The sequence below is a fragment of the Musca autumnalis genome, unplaced genomic scaffold, assembly GCF_047663935.1.
Source record: "Musca autumnalis isolate F117 unplaced genomic scaffold, ASM4766393v1 scaffold_4, whole genome shotgun sequence".
Taxonomy (NCBI): Eukaryota; Metazoa; Arthropoda; class Insecta; order Diptera; family Muscidae; genus Musca; species Musca autumnalis.
In genome coordinates this window covers 130,767,799-130,788,288 of record NW_027411977.1, presented here as the reverse complement: position 1 = coordinate 130,788,288, position 20,490 = coordinate 130,767,799, and the positions used below count along the sequence as shown (strand labels likewise).

The following is a 20,490-nucleotide window of genomic DNA, read 5'->3' as shown; positions in this document are numbered from 1 at the left end:
TCTTTGTATTTTGTGGAGTTTATTTTTGTGTGATATAAAAGAAACTAAAAATAAATAAACATTTTTAATAATAACAAAATCAAAACGAAATAATTTTTATTCGCAGCAACAACAACTTTTGGCAACAAATGAAGGTGCAGAGTTTTATTTTTTGGTGAATTTGCGATTGGATGACCTTCTTTATTGGGCCATGATTCTGAACGTTTTAATAAGATACATTTTGTCAAGTAATTGTTTTCACACTAAGAAAGCGAACTCTTCTTATTCATTAATTAGTGAAAAATGACAAATAGTTGTGATAAAAACATCGGCTTTTTGGCAAAAATCAGTTGATCGACTTGTTTAAGTACAGATTGAATGTATAGATGTTTTCAAAATGCAATGAAGGTTCCAAAATACCCTACGTTTTCGGCAAATACTATAAAATCATGACATTTTATGATTTTATCCTTAATAAGGATTAACTATCCCTACTAAGGTGGTTAGCATATGGACAAGGGGTTACCACATCATATAACATGTAAATAATGTCCTATAGATCTCAAACCGGGAACATCTGAAAACTAAGACATTTTATGATTTTTTCGGTTCACCAGGATGGACTGCCATCAATTACAATAAATATTACCTACAGCAGAACTGGATCAGAAGGGTAGCCAGATCGCCTAAGAAAGTATCAGGCCCTATTAACAGTAAACTGGACACCTAGGCCCATAACCAGGGCCTAAAATTGGTTTATTTAATTTAATAAGGGCATTCTCTAAAACACACCAAAATATGACCAAAAACTAAAAAAATCGCTTAGAAATATTGCCCGTTTATACTAATTTTGTTATAGACATCCGGTTTGAACTATTTACAGCCACTTTTCTAAGTTTTTTGGCTTTCATAGTAACATTGTAGCATTATTTTCCCGTCACTTAGAAAATTATCCCACAGGATTACTTCAGAGTACACGAAATGTCTCCAATAGATCGTACTAAGCATTTCTGAAAATTGTCGAAATCTGTACCCACACATTCCTAAGGAATATTGATCTCCAAATGTACTATTTTCGACTGCTTCATGAAATATTCTTATATCTTAATTAATTTTGAGTTAAATAAATCACTTTTATGTCCTGGAGATGGGCCTAGGCGGTCCCGTTTACTGTTAATAATACCTGGTACTTTTTTAATCGATCTGGCAATCCTCCTGATCGAGTTCTGCTATAGGTAATATTTATTGTAATTGATGGCAGTCCATCCTGGTGAACCAAAAAACTCATAAAACGTCTTTGTTTTCAGATATTCCCGGTTTGAGACCTATAGGACATTGTTTGCATGTAATACGATCTAACTAAATGTAAATGTTAAAGTCATTTAATACATTTTCATTGAATTTACATATCATGCAATGAAAACATACATTAAATTCCAGTTTTCTGAAAAAAGAAAAGAGGAATGTTAATTAAAAATATGTCACGCACTAGAAAGAAAATCGATCAGATTAAAAGTTATGTTAGATATGAAGGATGCGAGTTTGTGAATAATTACAATATTGAAAATTTTCCAAATCGGGATGTATCCTTGCGGAAGGCTTGATACATGAACCACTGATATAGACAGCAAAATGTAAACATATCATAAACTGCGCAGCGTTTTCACTCAATTGCACAATATTTTGGGGTTAATTGCAATATTTTGTTGAATATTTGTATATGAGGGTGTAAATGCGGCCAAGGTCACCCACATATTGTCTTTTATCAGAATAAATAGGTTTAAAATGTATAGTTATTTCCATTTTAAAAATTGAGTGCATAGCCAACTGACTCAATTAACACTCAGTAAGAGAATGCAGGTGAACGGATTCCTTTGTCTATACTTTTATTAGTCTATGATGTGACCGCCCAAATATTTAAATGTCAGAACTCCTGCATTATATATTATTTAGAAGTTAATTAGTTTATAATAGTACAGACTGAATTTGTTCACCAAACTTCCAAATATAATTATAAATATCCAATTAAATTACAAAAGGAAGGGGGTTTAACCCGTATTTACCCACGGCGTGGTAATGAATGCCATCTCTAACTATGCCATATATATAATACCGAAAATGTGGAACTACCGTGGGTGCAATATCAAAACAGGAATCTTGATCGAGAATTCCATTTCGGTGGGACATTCATAAGTGTTCGGTGGTAGGATTTTCTTTATTTTTCGCAGCTATAGATGTCCACTAGGGTTTTGTGTAGGGAAATCCCGCACCGGGAATTCCCGGTAATTCTCGGTTTTTGGCTACGGAATTTTCCCGGGAAACAAAAACATATTTCCCGGGAAATATCTTTTTACATTTATCACAACTAATATTGAATTAATGAATAAACTATGCCCGTGACTTTTATACCATAGAATCAGAATTAGATTATATTTTACAGAATCAATAAATTACAAAATATTTGGAAATAACTTTAATCTGCAAACGTGTTTTCAGGGATAGAGTTATAAGAGCCTCACCAATAACATGGACTACAACGACGGATTTTTATTCTGTTTTATTTAAGTGCGGAAGAAAATTTTCTATTTTAAATTCGGATTTTTATACCTTCAGCCATTGGGCTAAAGAGGGTCCGGCTTGCTGGCTGGTGCTCACGATAACTTTCGAACGAAGCCACCGATTAGGTCAAAAATTTGGCATTCGAGATTTTTTTCAAACTTAGTTTAAGTTCGAAGATGGACCATATCGGTGGTCCACTACTTCCTGTACCTTAACCACAAAAGTTCAACAATTATCGCTAAAATGGTGCGCATTATAACTGTCGAAGGGAATAACCGAATAGGCATAGAATGGGTTCCACACAAAATTCGGGAAAAATGAAGTTTTAGAGCTTTTTCGGATCGATTTGAAATTTAAGACGGTACAAATTTTGTCGGGGGCAAGTCCATACTTCCTGAGATTATGTCTTAAAAGCTCCACGAAACCTTGACGGCAACAACTAAAATGGAAAATTGGATAACTCCCCCAGGAAGTTTCTGATTGGTCCTAACTTTGCATATCGTATTATTACATCTAGTCACGTATCAGGTTGGAATATGGACTATATCGGTCCAGCCCTTCGGTTACCTCCAACTCAAAATTTAGGAAAAGTGCAGTTTAACAGCTCATCTAGAATCGTTTTGAAATTCTTTCCAAAAAGTTCTACTCCTACTGTTACGATGGCGCAACTTTTGTTGGGAGGGCATGTTCACTCTTCCTGAGGTAAAGGAACAAAACCTCAAAAAAGCCTGCCGATACTACATTGGGTAGTACGTAAGATAACCGTCGAAGGGTGAAATCTCCCACACTCTCTCTTTTAAATGTTTGGCAACATGTTTTGTGTGCGGCCCTAGCTAAATTTGTAAATTTGTTTCGGGGCAAATCCATACTTCCTAAGAAATTGGCTCAAAAACTCAAAAAGCCCCTAGAAACGTCAGTAGCATTGTGTTTGCTTCTTTTCTTTATGTCCGAGGCTGAGGGTATATCTCAGTCGGCAGAGCTGACTGATACTTTCTTGTTTCAAGCAATCTTAAGGATAAGAATAAAACATACGATTTTGAGGTCCATAAAATTGGAATTTCTGATCAATAACTTCATTTTTGAGCCAAATCACTTTCCATAGAGCGATTGCATTAGCTTTGAATAATGAAAATAGTCAGTGTTAGCAAAATCCGGGCAACATGGTGCATTTTTCCATATTTTTCGTTTTTAATCGATTGAGCGAAAACGTGTCATCTATTTTTGAGCCCTCAACTCTTTGAAAATATTGTATTTCATATAAGTTACTATGGGAAGATAAAAAATTACGGAAATATTGATCCACTCTCGTATTTTAAAAATTCCCGGAAAAACCCGGATTCCCGGGAATGGCGATTTTTTGATTCCCGTTTCCCGTGAATGATAAAAACCGGGAAAACCCAAAACCCTAATGTCCACAACCAACAAAATCGGATTTGGATTACATACATACATAATTTACACTTGGGTATAAAAAGTTTCTTGTTGAAAAACAAAAAAAAAAGGGAACTGATGAAGATCTGTGGCGAGATCTGAAACTATAGTCTTCCCTGCCTTACCCCTTGGTAAACATCGCCAATTTTTTCCCACTAATAAATTAAAGTTGTTTTAATAAAATATTAAAACAACGACTATGGGATTAAGCCTGACTATTTTGAAAAACAAAATAGAAGTCGTCATCCCAAATAAAAAACGCCAACCCTCCTAATTGTGAGACCGGGCACTGTCGAAATGTTGTTTATTGCTGTAGCATGCAATACCAACAAATTAGTTATGTATTTTTTCGTCGAGAATCGACGGACGCATAGCAGTGGGAAAGATTTGGTTTTGTTTGCAAGTGAAGTTGCTCGAGTTTAGGTAGTGCCAAAGAAATACCCGATCAGAGTGTTTATTTGCTCACGTATCTATTTGAGCGAGCAATTGACACTTGGGTATAAAAAGTTTTTGTTGAAAAACAAGAAACAAGGGAACTGATGAAGATCTGTGGCGAGATCTGAAACTATAGTCTTACCTGCCTTACCCCTTGGTAAACATCGCCAATTTTTTCCCCACTAATAAATTAAAGTTGTTTTAATAAAATATTAAAACAACGACTATGGGATTAAGCCTGACTATTTTGAAAAACAAAAAAGGAAAAGTGCAATTGAACAGGTGCTCCCGAATCCCTTTGATTTTTTTGTAACAACTTGTATTCGTTGTACCCATTACGACGATACATGTTTTTGTGCATACTTCCTGAGAAAATGACTCAGGGCGGGGGGGGGGGGGGGGGGGGGGGTCACCTGACCGAAAATTTTTAAAGTTCATGTTAGCGAAAATTTCTTATTTAGCAAAGACGTAAACCTTATTTTAGACTTATATTTCTGATGAAATAATGTTCATTATTATATTTTAAATAAAATGACTTAAGACTTCTTGACCAATGTCCCTTGCCTTTTTGACAATATATCAGAGTTAATATATGTTCAAAACAATGGATATATTAATCATCGCATATATTTTTGGGTGTATCATTTATCAAATAACTCACAACTACAGTGAATGTTATGTAATTCAGTGATATCACTTCGGGAAGACCAAAATAAGGAGTATACAATAGGAAACCCTTAGAAATATGTTAAGATTTAACTTTTTTGTTTACATGGAATATTGAGGACCTTTCCTTTGTTTCCTATTTCACAAAAGTTCAAAATCACGGCTTTAATTTTCCACTCCAATTTTATTGAGTAATTTATGGCAGGAAAATGATATTAGTAGAGAATGGATTTATGCAGAGGGAACGTTCGGATATCATGACGTTATGCAGTCGTATTTTTATATTTACAGGTATATTTAGCAGTTATATAAATAAAGGAAAAACGCCGAGACACGTGTCAGAATATGGTCAATTTCGGAAATTCAATCGTTGCTATTGTCATAAAGAAACCATTTGTAGTTATTTCCCTAAGCATATTTTGGTGTCCAATCGTAGATCTTATCGCAAAGAATTTCTGGAGGCTGATAGTGGTTTTCTTTATAGAGAACTAATGCAGAGCAATAGTGAGTCTATCCATGATGAAATTCTAGCACCCAATCGCGGGACAATCGTCGGACTTCTCTTATAGAAATTCTGGTTTCCTATCGTGGATCTTCTCATAAGTTGGTCAGGAACTAGGAAAACTCTGGCAACCAGTCTTGAATTCTTTTAAAATTAAATTCTTGCGCCAATCCAAGGTCTATACATGTATACATTCTTTTAGCAAAAATCCATAAACACAATTTTCCCCAATCTACATTTATTATACTCTTAGCATTTAGTCAAAATGTGCCTCATCGAAATAATGGTTTTAAGGGCAAAGAGTGTTTGGAAGAAATGTGTTTCAGAAAATTTGGAGTCCACTTAGCTATGTTCGTCCATCTGGGTGGCTGCCTGGAGAAGACGATAATTCTCGAACAGGTCAACCGATTCTGTCCAAAATGTGGCCTTCGTGATATTTTGTCCAAATTTCGATCAACTTCGAATATGAACAATATCGATCCACTCTTTCGATATCCTTCCACAGAGTTTTTCTAAAATTTTCAGATATGTGCAGTTTAAGACCTCTCTGGATAATTAGTAAATATGGTTTCACTTCCTTTATGCTAATAATTTAGTTAAAGTAAATATATGGAATAAATAAACGCTTTGCTTTTTTGCAACAAGCGTTCTCGGTTCCCCTATTACTACAGTACAAGTTTTTCAGGGGCAAGTCCACACTCCCAGAGAAAATGGCCCGAATGCTGTAAAGAACACCTACGGCACCTACCATGTGCGCACAACAACTGTCGAACCGGATACTACGTTGGTCCAAACTTTGTTTATCGCGATATTTCTGCGAGCCTTATATAAAGTTCGATGATGGTGATTTTCGGTCTACTCCTTCTGGTATTTTCCCTCAAATTTCAAGAATTTTAGCTAAACCGATTTGGACCAAACTTAGGATTTAGTAATATTTTAATATTTAATGAACCATATTGGTGAAGAACTGAAATGACTGGTGGGCGCAATATCTTTTAAAAGGAATGACCCGCAAAATAATATCTACTTTCAAAATAAACTATGTTGGTCCGGTCCATTTCTTCTCCGCAACACTTGTGATCAATGATAAAATCTATATTTTGTTGGCAAGTTCATACGTCCGCAAATGGCTACACAATTCTGAAAATCTCCTAATACATAGCTTTGGGTTAAGGGATATTCGTTGTGTAGCCGTTGTTCGATCTGTCCATAATTGAAAGTTTCAGTTCACACAAGCTCAGGGTATATTCCTGTCCGCAAAGCCGACTGATACTTGTTGAGATTTTGACGAAGAAGAATCAGTTTCCGACCATTTTTTATACCCTACACCACTAAGTGGGAGGGTATTATAAGTTGGTTTTGGTCAAATAGTTTGTAACGCATCGAAATAATGGTATATATGGTAAATTTCAAATTTCCTTTACAATTCCATCGAAAAAAAATTAAAAAAATTTTTTACGGGCACATTCACGATTTTTGGTACATGGGTTAAGAAAAAAATCGTGGTTTCAAATCTGTTCGCGTTCACAAAATTGGATGCTGCGCCCAAAAGTTATGGGGGATTTTATTCCCTTATAAAGAAAAAATATTTAAAAATGCCCTTTGTGTTGTAATACCAAAATGTATATATAAATCGGTAACAACATTTAATATCTATCCGTAGACGCCTTAATATTTGCTTAATTTATTTTCATTTTCGCGGAAAATCAAAAAATAATGAAGGAATCTTGGAGTAAATTTTATTTATTCTAACTCAGAGTCCATAAAAATCTCTAAAAAATAAATTAAAAATACGTACAGAATCTAGACAATGTCCAGAAAAATGTGAGACCAAAAATTTATAGATTGGGATTTTAAATTGCATATTGCAGCTGCAACAAATGACAAAAGTTTACTGTTGGAACATTATTTCAAGAATATATTTTTTGGTTTAATACGAAAAATTTGAGAACATTTTTTGGGAGTTATTCTACTATTTCGCTAAATTTCCAAACAAAACCTGAATTATTTTGCTAAAACCTCTTCAAGGAAAATAGTTTATCATCGTGAAAGTATAATTGCTTAGTGTGATAAGCACTAGAATTAGGAAATAATGAGTGATATTGACATTACAATCAAAGAAAAAACGTAAAAGTTAAAAAACGTATAACGCGCGAAATAGTTAAAATCAGTTGAGGCGCATGTGCTTTTCGCATAGATCGAGTGCATCTCTGTCAATATGTTTGCATTTTTCCATGTTTCATTCAGCGACCAAAGTGTGCTATCAGTTGCATCTTACTACACCAAAATGCTTCATGTGGGTAAAAATAACGCGATGTTCATATGATTATAAGGCGCTTCCGATTTCAGTGACCCCCTGTTAAAAATACGTCAATAAGACAAATTTTATACAGATTCGTCAAGAACCGCGGATGTGCTACCTGATTCTATTTTTGGTTAAATACGAATACTACTCCCGAATCTCTGTAACTTATGACACACCTTTTTGACAAATATTATAATCGCGTATAAAGGATTCCATTTATGTAAAAAAATTTAAGGGAAATCGCGGTTTAGTATGCGGATTAGTCAAAATAAAATTGTGCTTATTTTCCTATTTTCAGGGTATCTATCAGCGGTTTTAGTGGATGGATTCGATCGCGGTAGGGCTCATTAAATCCGGCGCGGAAAAAAACTAAAATCACGCGGGGTTCAAGGGTACCTGAATCACAGTTGTAAATTTTGAAGCCAAAAAATAGGTTTTTAAAGAAAAATTACGCACCAAAAATTCGACTTTGGACTCCTATTACTAGGGAGCTGTACGGAGCACACTCATGAGATATACATCAAATGACGTGGAATCACGAGTTCTACAATCCAATAAATAGTTTAGTTCATTATCTGGTTGCGCCCTCTAATTATAAGAAAAATTCAAAAAACCCCGATTTCAAAACTTCAAAATGTCAGCATCGATTTAAGGGGGATGCACTGTATATATCGAGAAGTCATACATTAGAACCATGTTGCCCAAGGGGTATTCTTCAATTCTTTCTTTGAGCTCAGGTCTGTATTTTGCCTGGTTTGACCAGAAATCAAGAAAAAACACAAAAAAACTTGCTAACTTCAACACATTTTTACCCATTTTTTTATATTACCACCAACACAGCTTCCACGTAATTTATTTATTATAGTCTATATTATGAGACCCCGGCTAAAACACTTCAATTAATATAAATATATTCATATTATATAAAATATATTGACAGTTCGCGACTTATTAAATGGTGAACCTCAACTTCAACGATTGTAAAACATTTTTGAATATTACCATATACCAAAATGAATGTCTCGACGAGCTGAGTCGATCTGGCCATGTGTGTCCGTCTGTCCATCTAAACCGTCCGATTTTAGTTATTTTGAAGGACTTTGCTACATGTTTATACCTAAGTGGGTGTTACTTTGTATTCCGGATTGTCAACGAATATAAACCCTCCGCGAATAAAACCAACAATATAGGTCCATGTTTTGGTATAGCTTCCGAGATAATAAAATAAAATAAATTTCCAATTTTTTTTAATTTTTATTAAATATCTGATAAAATAAATAAAAAAAGGTTTTTTTCTATTTGGACCAATACTATAGAAGTTTTGAGTATTTCTTTGCCTTTAGTTTTTACAGCATTCGACTTTTTCAAAGTTCGATATCTCTGGAACGCTTAGTAAAAAAAAAGATATGAAAATATAGAGGTTCTGGACCACTTGGTCAATATTTGTGATTTACAATTTTCTGAATATATATATATATATATATATATATATATATATATATATATATATATATATATATATATATATATATATATATATATATATATATATATATATATATATATATTGTCTGCAACCTTTCTTTTCTCTACGTTGATTAAAAATGCATATCGGAAACATTTCGGGTCAATTGATTGTTTATAATACACTTTGGAATAATGGTTTCATATACCACATATCCTTGTAGAAAAGTGGGCGTCGTAAAAATCTAAGTTGGGTTAAATATGGCAAAGTGAAATACCCCGCCCCCTTCGAAATTTAGTAGTCTTGTAGATATAACATATTTTAAACAGTGGGCGTGGTCAAGTCTTTGGATCCTAAAAAAGTATGTAAGGTCGGAGACATAACCACAATTGTCCCGCAAATAAATTTCCAAACCGATACATTCCCTGACAACTTTAGAAAAATCGGTTCAGTGGTTTTTGTAGAAAAGATTGAAAATTGATAAATGTGGGCGTGGTCAAATTTTTTTTGCATAAGAAGCTATGTTAGGTTATGGCGCACATTTACAGAAAGAATTATCCAAATTGGTCCAGCCGTTCTCAACTGATGCCATTTCGCGGTTATGGAAAAGTAAGTAACTTTCTAGAATATTTAAACATTCTAGGAACAGTTCTTAAAATCAAAATAGTAAAACAATTAAAAGTTCCATTTTCCGAAACATACGCCTTCCTTTTTTGTCTTCTATAAAGTGGCGCCACAATGTTGTTAATTGTTTTCGTGTTGCCCAGTGTAATGTGACAAAAGCAGACAGATGGACAAATAGTAGAAACTGCCTTTTGTCTACCACCTCAAAAAGAATACAGGTAAAACCAACATTAAGTTCGTCTATTCCGATGAAATATACATAGAAATTAATATATCCACCATCCTTTATTTTAGGGTCGACTTGTTATTAATTTTCTTTTCGGTCATTTCAATCATAAATCTATTAAAAAACATACATTCGCGCCTTCCCCAGCATAAATCTATTTACTAATTTACCCCATACGCCTGATATGGACATTACATTTAATAGAAAATTAATTTGTTCTCTTCCCATCGAAGAACAACAGGATTTATCATAACATACGACTAAGTCCTTCCATAGAGAGACAAATGGTCAATTAGGTTTTTTTTACAGATGACCACATGCTCTTCTGTTATAAAAAATAGACTTCCTCATAAGCGACGCTTGGTTCTTCAAAAGTCCTCCAAAAGACCAAAATGGCAAGAAGGCCATCTTAAAGAAGATTCTAACTTTTCTCATATAAATTCAGCAAGAAGTCTAGTAGGATCAATATCACTTCTATAAAAGTCCAGTTCGTATTCAGCACGATTTTGTTTAAAGTACCACAAGGTATTTCTAAGAAGTACAACAGGTCCTTTCACAGAAGACATTAATAACTTCTAATAGAAAACAAGGGGAGACTACCAGTGTGCTTTCAATGAGATGACCAGTAAATCTTCTAGAAGATTTTCTACAAGGATATGTGGGATATGAAACCATTATTCCAAAGTGTATTATAAACAATCAATTGACCCAAAATCTTTCCGATATGCATTTTTTAATCATCATAGAGATTAAAAAGTTGTATTTAAATTGTGGTCCTTTAACTTATTTAAAGAATTTTCGATTTAATTTCTTTATGTCTGGAGTATGTTTGATTTAACAAATTTTTGATAAACGTAGAACAATATGTTAACCGGAGTCGGAGACGAGTTTTTTTCACGACTCCAGCTCCGACTCCAGTAAAATTTGACTCCACTAAAATTTGCCGAAAGCCTGCCTCTAATATCACACCCTTAGGTCGACTGTTCCATTTTAACTATCACAATAACTCGTACTATTAAACACCCCTGCTGTGCTGCTGCAGTTTTTAGTTTGCAAAAATTTCATGGTAAAAAAGTTAATAACTTTCTATACAATCCGAGAATAGAAAAAAATCTACAATATTATAAACAATGCCATTTCAATTAATATTTTATTCAATTTGAATATTCAACGAGCTCCCAAACAATATCAAATAAGAATAAATTGTACACAAAATACGAAACAAATAAGAAAATACAAAGAAACAAAAGTGTTATTGTGTCCTCAAAGTAAATATAATTGTCATCAAATTTACGAAACAAAATTGGAATACACACATACACAGTCACTATTTTGTAAAGTTGTTGTATTAACAACCTTTCAATACACATATTTACACACATAAATAAAAAGAAATATTAAATGTCAAATGTTGTCAATACTTACTTGTCATGTAAAAGAACAATGTCAAAAATGCAATCATGTTGACAGCTTCTTTGTCGATAATATCACTGGTTGTTTCGGTAGATTTTGTTTTTATTCTGTTGTAGGTTTAATATAAACTACACGTGGGTGTGCTGCTGCTAGCGGCTTTGTTTATCTTTGAAGGTGCGGTAAATATGTATATATTTTACATAGATATTATGTATGCAAATGTTCTTTTTTTTTTTTATTAATTTACTTTCAATATACCAACCAACACATAAATATAAACACCGTACATGTGTATGTTTAAATGTTCAGTTGTGTGTAAATATGTCTATTATAATTCGCCAAGGTATACATTTATTATTCCCAAACATTTCCATATAAAATGAAAACAAATTAACTTTGGCAAAACAACAACAAAAACAACGTTTTTTATTTGAAACTACCACCCTCAAACGTGGATGGGTGGCTTATACCCTTAAAAGCCAATAAGTCTTTGGAGGCGATATGTCTCGTCCCTTTTATTATATTCAAAATGTTTTTTATAAAAAATGTTTATGTATGTATGTCGATTGCCACAATCACCAATGCCGGGGTGTTGAAACTTTTAGATTTGTCTTGTAGTAGTAGTATTTAATACTGCCAAACCCGGTGCTCGCCCTGTTGTCTTCGTTGTAATGCAGAAGATTTAGTTGTAAGTAAACGAGTGAGTGTTCAATAAACGGAAGCGTTGCTAAAGACACGCCAATACGGTGGCCTGTGAATGTATACCCAGAGCGAGAGACCATTAACCTTTTGCACGATATACATAAAGTCGTCACTCGCCTGCAGGCAAAGTATTAGGTGCTGTGATTACAGCTGATGTTGGTAGCAAGGTTGCGGCTGTTGATAGTTGTGCAGTCGTGGTGATGGTGGTGGCGGATATTGTTTCAGGCAACGGTTTTGGCTTCGTTTGTACAGGTGAAAAGACATTACCAGTTAAATCGATATAAATTATTTGTTATGGCATACAATTTGCTGGATGACTGACGGAGTGACGACTTTGGATTTTCATTTCAGTCTCAGTTTTGTGGTGATTTAGTTTTGATTACATTTCGCTTTGAACAGTTAATATTTTAATAAGAATTTTACTGCCTGAATTGTAACAAAATTGCTCGTAAAGATAAATAAGAACAACAAATTAAATTCACTCAGATATATGAATATTATTAATTAATTTGTTTATATTCCAGTTGACTTCCAATGTACATTTCTTTATATATTGTTAGGTATAATTTCGATAAATTATAATTATTATAAAAACACACAAAGTACATTGATGTGTATCGATGTATGTATGTAAACAATTATCAGATGTATGCTCTCAATAAACTTGATTATGTATGCAATTCATGTGGAAACGGTGTTGCTGTAAACATTTCACTCGGCCACTAATCGATTTCCAGTCATTGCATGAATTTTATATAAATATATTTATAGTTATTATTGTTGCTGTTGTAGTTATTGGTTATTTTTTAATTACTTTTTTTAACATATCTCTAGGACACCCACATTTCCATTTATCCCTGTCCATGTGAGTAATTGATTTCACACTTATTTCATTCGTTCGTTTATTATCTGGAAATAAAAAGACAAAAAAATTGGGTATTAAATTGCATAAAATATAATGCATTCAATTATCAATCACCTGAAACGGTCTACTCAGGCGAATACGCAACATATTCATTTGCTAACTAATGCCCAACAAATATATGTAGTATACGTATAGGATTACAATAATCAAATAAAAAAATTGCAGTTAACAAGTTTAATGGGCATGTAATTTATTATATCCTATAGCGCACTGTGGTACAGCTTATTATGCATGGGTTCTTATAAATTTGTCATTCCATTTGTAACATATCGAAATATTCGTCGGAGACCCTATAAAGTAGATATATTCTTGATCGCGGTAAAATTATAAGTCGATATAACCATGTTCGTCCGTCTGTTGAAATCAAGATAGAGGCCGCAATTGTTAAGATAGAGCTTTGTAATTTCCTCCCGATTTTCGGTGTTTTGAAGGATGTGGCCTCAATCTTCCTCAGAAATGGCTGAAATTTGCTATTTAGTCTTCGTTGGTGGTATAAAACTTTCCCCCAGAAACTTGTCGATACAGGTCCACGCCATAGTATAATCCCCATAGAACGGTAACTCCCGCTTTTCGGTATTTTGAAGGTTTTAGACTTATTAGCAATATTCCACCTAATTCCACCTAAATGGCTGAAATTTGCCTTTAGTCTTCGCTGGGGGTATAAAACTTTTCACCTGAAATTTGTAGGTATATGTTCACGCCGATTCTCGGTATTTTTAAGGTTTTAGGGTTTTTCATTATCACATCGAAGAGACTGAAATTTGGTTTTTAGTCTTCGTTGGTGGCATTAAACTTTCTTCCAGAAATTTCATATAGCTCCATAGAACGGAACCCTCCGGTTTTCGATATTTTGAAGGTTTTGGCCACAGCAACCCACCGAAATGGCTGAAATTTGGTATTTAGTCTTTTTTGGAGGTAAAAGCCTTTCTGACTGAAATTCGTCAGTATAGGTCCACGTTTCGATATATGTAGAAGGGTACCTCCCGATTTTCGTAATTCTGAAGGTTGTGATGCCAATATTCCACCGAAAGACAGAAATATGTTATTTAGTCTTCCATGGGGTTATAAAATATTCCAGAAGAGAATTATCAGTATAGGTCCCCGGGTTCCTATATCCCCCATAGAAGAGTACCTCCTGATTTTTGATATTTTGAAGATTTTACCGATGTATCGGAAATTTGGTGTTTAGTCTTCTTTAAATCTCAATACTTTCCGCCAGAAATTTGTAGGTACAGATAGACGTTTTGATGTAGCCCCCATGGTGCGGTACCTCCCGCATTTCAGTATTTTGAAGGTTAGCTACATTGTTTTACCTAACTTGCTTGATAAGTCTTTTCATGAAAAATAAGGAATAAGGCTTACAAAAAATGACATTTGACCACGAATTACTTCTTTTGCCACATGGGATCTATGGGGACTTTTAAGTCATTACGCTAACTCTACAGCAAATATCGGCTTTGTGGAAATTTTTGCTATTTCCCCCTTATATGCATGCCTATTTTGACTTGGCTAAAATCATATTAAACTCCGAATTTACTTAATATGAATTTTAGTCTTCTCAGTGGTATAATGAGTCCAAGACCTTCAAAGTACCGAAAATTAAGTGGTACCGTTTTGTGGGGGCTTTATTAACACATAGCACAATATAATCCATTTACATTTCTACCAAATTATAAAGCTCTATCAAAAATTCTGCGAGCTATATATTGACGGACGTTATATCTTCTTAGAATTGTAAGCTAATTAAAAACATATTTCGATTATATTTCGGTATGTTACAAACGTAATGACAAAGTTAATTACATAACAAGTAAAAAAGCATTAAGTTCGGCCGGGCCGAACTTTTCATACCCTCCACCATAAAATATTCATTCCTGTCCCCAACTTTAAGTGAGTTACTTTAAAATGTCAGATAATGTACATAAAATGCTTCATTCGGGAGGCTCTTTTTATGGTGCCTATATCTAACTGTTGACAATTTTTGGTGGGCTAGAAACTGGGAGGTACTGTTATATAGGGGTTATAATAAAACATGGGCCTATGTTGACAGTTTTTGAAGGGAGCCTTTAATGTCAAATAACTCCTAATTCGGTTAAAATTGCAACTAGAATCCTCAAAATACCGAAAATTGGTATGTGGGCTATACGAAAATATGAACTTAAATGAACAATTTTTGTTGCAGAATTTTTGTTGACTTTTAAATTTCAAATTACAGAAAGTTCGTCAAAAAATAAAGCTAAGGTACGGAAAATCGGGAGGTTTGTTTTGGGGCTATACAAAAACATGGACCTACGTTCGGTTAAACATTTTTAGTAAAATCCTCAAAGTACCGAAAATCGGGAAGTATCGTTATATTGGGGCTATGTTGAAAATTGTTGATGATGTGTGGTGACCATTAAGAATTTTAAATGTCAAATGTTCAAATTACAGATAATTCGGTTAAAACTTGTTGGTAAAATTCTCAAAATACCTGAAATCGGGCGGTAACGTTATATGGGGGCTATTCCAAAACGTGGACTTATGTCCACTAGTTATATAAGTTTATTGACATTTAAGAACCCTAAATGACAATTGATAGCTAAATCGGTCTGAAAATGTAGATAAAAACGTCAAAATGCCGTAAATCGGGGGTACCGTTATATGGGGGCTATACCAAAACGTGGACCTAGGCCCACAACTTTTGTTATATAAGTTTAGTTACACCTAAGAACCCTAAATGTCAAATTATAGCTATATGGGTCTGAAAAAGTAGCTAAAAACGTCAAAATACCGTAAATCGGGGGGTACCGTTATATGGGGGCTATACCAAACCGTGGACCTATGTCCACAAGTTTTGTCACATAAGTTTATTGACATTTAAGAACTTCAAATGTCAAATTATAGCTAAATCGGTCTGAAAATGTAGCTAAAGCCGTCAAAATACCGTAAATCGGGGGTACCGTTATATGGGGGCTATACCAAAACGTCGACCTATGTCCACAACTTTTGTTATATAAGTTTATTGACATTTAAGAACCCTAAATGTCAAATTATAGCTACATCGGTCTGAAAATGTAGCTAAAAACGTCAAAATACCGTAAATCGGGGGTTACCGTTATATGGGGGCTATACCAAAACGTGGACCTATGTCCACAAATTTTGTTATATAAGTTTATTGACACTTAAGAACCCTAAATGTCAAATTATAGCTAAATCGGTCTGAAAATGTAGCTACAAACGTCAAAATACCGCAAATCGGGGGGTACCTTTACATGGGGGCTATACCAAAACGTGGACCTATGTCCACAGTTTTGTTTTATATGTTTATTGACACTTAGGAACCCTAAATGTCAAATTATAGCCAAATCGGTCTGAAAATGTAGCTAAAACCGTCAAAATACCGTAAATCGGGGGGTACCGTTATATGGGGGCTATACCAAAACGTGGACCTATGTCCACAACTTTTGTTATATAATTTTATTGACATTTGAGAACCCTAAATGTCAAATTATAGCTTAATTGGTCTGAAAATGTAGCTAAAAACGTGAAAATACCTCAAATCGGGGGGTACCGTTATATGGGGGCTATACCAAAACGTGGACCTATGTCCACAACTTTTATTATATAAGTTTATCAACACTTAAGAACCCTAAATGTCAAATTATAGCTACATCAGTCTGATAATGTAGCTAAAAACGTCAAAATACCGTATATCGGGGGGTACCGTTATATGGGGGCTATAGCAAAACGTGGACCTATGTCCACAACTTTTGTTATATAAGTTTCTTGATACTTAAGAACCCTAAATGTCAAATAATAGCTAAATCGGTCTAAAAATGTAGCTAAAAACGTCAAAATACCGCAAATCGGGGGGTACCGTTATATGGGGGCTATACCAAAACGTGGACCTATGTCCACAAGTTTTGTTATATATGTTTACTGACACTTAAGAACCCTAAATGTCAAATTATAGCCAAATCGGTCTAAAAATGTAGCTAAAAACGTCAAAATACCGTAAATCGGGGGGTACCGTTATATGGGGGCTATACCAAAACGTGGACCAATATAGCCCATCATCGAACTTGACCTGCCTGCAAACAAAAGACACATTTTCCCAAAATTTCAGCGTCCTATCTCCATTTTTGTGGATGCTAGAGTGATTACCACAGACGGACGGACGGACGGACGGACGGACGGACGGACGGACGGACGGACGTGCTCAGATCGACTTAGAATTTTATCCTGATCAAGAATATATATACTTTATAGGGTCGCAAATGAGTATTTCAATGCGTTACAAACGGAAAAACAAACTTAATATACCCTCCATACTATGGTGGAGGGTATAAAAATAATACATTTGTTTTCTCAACCATTACACTTTTAGTATGCATATAAATACATACGTTTTCATGATCAATCATGATTTCTGCAATATATTGCGGTAATTACTAATCAACACTGAAGACAAATTCACAATAATACATACAAGTATATACCCCAACGCGCCAAAAGCTTCGAACATGGGGAACAGTTTTCTTCTTAATCCATAGAACACATAGCCAAATCGGATTATCTCTTTAAAACATATAATAATCATGTGTTACGATGTGTTACTAATTTGTTCACCAAATCTAAATTATAATACCCCGCCCACGTACCGATGTAGGATATACAAAATGTTACAAACGTAATGACAAAGTTAATTACATAACAAGTAAAAAAGCATTAAGTTCGGCCGGGCCGAACTTTTCATACCCTCCACCATAAAATATTCATTCCTGTCCCCAACTTTAAGTGAGTTACTTTAAAATGTCAGATAATGTACATAAAATGCTTCATTCGGGAGGCTCTTTTTATGGTGCCTATATCTAACTGTTGACAATTTTTGGTGGGCTAGAAACTGGGAGGTACTGTTATATAGGGGTTATAATAAAACATGGGCCTATGTTGACAGTTTTTGAAGGGAGCCTTTAATGTCAAATAACTCCTAATTCGGTTAAAATTGCAACTAGAATCCTCAAAATACCGAAAATTGGTATGTGGGCTATACGAAAATATGAACTTAAATGAACAATTTTTGTTGCAGAATTTTTGTTGACTTTTAAATTTCAAATTACAGAAAGTTCGTCAAAAAATAAAGCTAAGGTACGGAAAATCGGGAGGTTTGTTTTGGGGCTATACAAAAACATGGACCTACGTTCGGTTAAACATTTTTAGTAAAATCCTCAAAGTACCGAAAATCGGGAAGTATCGTTATATTGGGGCTATGTTGAAAATTGTTGATGATGTGTGGTGACCATTAAGAATTTTAAATGTCAAATGTTCAAATTACAGATAATTCGGTTAATACTTGTTGGTAAAATTCTCAAAATACCTGAAATCGGGCGGTAACGTTATATGGGGGCTATTCCAAAACGTGGACTTATGTCCACTAGTTATATAAGTTTATTGACATTTAAGAACCCTAAATGACAATTGATAGCTAAATCGGTCTGAAAATGTAGATAAAAACGTCAAAATGCCGTAAATCGGGGGTACCGTTATATGGGGGCTATACCAAAACGTGGACCTAGGCCCACAACTTTTGTTATATAAGTTTAGTTACACCTAAGAACCCTAAATGTCAAATTATAGCTATATGGGTCTGAAAAAGTAGCTAAAAACGTCAAAATACCGTAAATCGGGGGGTACCGTTATATGGGGGCTATACCAAACCGTGGACCTATGTCCACAAGTTTTGTCACATAAGTTTATTGACATTTAAGAACTTCAAATGTCAAATTATAGCTAAATCGGTCTGAAAATGTAGCTAAAGCCGTCAAAATACCGTAAATCGGGGGTACCGTTATATGGGGGCTATACCAAAACGTCGACCTATGTCCACAACTTTTGTTATATAAGTTTATTGACATTTAAGAACCCTAAATGTCAAATTATAGCTACATCGGTCTGAAAATGTAGCTAAAAACGTCAAAATACCGTAAATCGGGGGTTACCGTTATATGGGGGCTATACCAAAACGTGGACCTATGTCCACAAATTTTGTTATATAAGTTTATTGACACTTAAGAACCCTAAATGTCAAATTATAGCTAAATCGGTCTGAAAATGTAGCTACAAACGTCAAAATACCGCAAATCGGGGGGTACCTTTACATGGGGGCTATACCAAAACGTGGACCTATGTCCACAGTTTTGTTTTATATGTTTATTGACACTTAGGAACCCTAAATGTCAAATTATAGCCAAATCGGTCTGAAAATGTAGCTAAAACCGTCAAAATACCGTAAATCGGGGGGTACCGTTATATGGGGGCTATACCAAAACGTGGACCTATGTCCACAACTTTTGTTATATAATTTTATTGACATTTGAGAACCCTAAATGTCAAATTATAGCTTAATTGGTCTGAAAATGTAGCTAAAAACGTGAAAATACCTCAAATCGGGGGGTACCGTTATATGGGGGCTATACCAAAACGTGGACCTATGTCCACAACTTTTATTATATAAGTTTATCAACACTTAAGAACCCTAAATGTCAAATTATAGCTACATCAGTCTGATAATGTAGCTAAAAACGTCAAAATACCGTATATCGGGGGGTACCGTTATATGGGGGCTATAGCAAAACGTGGACCTATGTCCACAACTTTTGTTATATAAGTTTCTTGATACTTAAGAACCCTAAATGTCAAATAATAGCTAAATCGGTCTAAAAATGTAGCTAAAAACGTCAAAATACCGCAAATCGGGGGGTACCGTTATATGGGGGCTATACCAAAACGTGGACCTATGTCCACAAGTTTTGTTATATATGTTTACTGACACTTAAGAACCCTAAATGTCAAATTATAGCCAAATCGGTCTAAAAATGTAGCTAAAAACGTCAAAATACCGTAAATCGGGGGGTACCGTTATATGGGGGCTATACCAAAACGTGGACCAATATAGCCCATCATCGAACTTGACCTGCCTGCAAACAAAAGACACATTTTCCCAAAATTTCAGCGTCCTATCTCCATTTTTGTGGATGCTAGAGTGATTACCACAGACGGACGGACGGACGGACGGACGGACGGACGTGCTCAGATCGACTTAGAATTTTATCCTGATCAAGAATATATATACTTTATAGGGTCGCAAATGAGTATTTCAATGCGTTACAAACGGAAAAACAAACTTAATATACCCTCCATACTATGGTGGAGGGTATAAAAATAATACATTTGTTTTCTCAACCATTACACTTTTAGTATGCATATAAATACATACGTT

At 34.6% G+C, this 20,490-nt stretch overlaps 1 protein-coding gene across 7 annotated transcripts in view; it reads right to left on the bottom strand.

Moving 5' to 3' along the window:
* The window catches only part of dpr10 (defective proboscis extension response 10), a 668,864-nt gene that overhangs the window by 619,030 nt on the left and 29,344 nt on the right, over window positions 1–20,490 (bottom strand). For 5 of the 7 annotated variants that reach the window (XM_073981530.1, XM_073981538.1, XM_073981529.1 and 2 more), the window contains one exon: window positions 11,618–13,216. In XM_073981530.1, coding sequence (XP_073837631.1) covers window positions 11,618–11,654 — 37 coding nt within the window. In that variant the 5' untranslated portion in view covers window positions 11,655–13,216. The remainder of the gene's footprint in view (window positions 1–11,617; window positions 13,217–20,490) is intronic. The other 2 variants (XM_073981534.1, XM_073981535.1) reach the window with 1 other exon arrangement.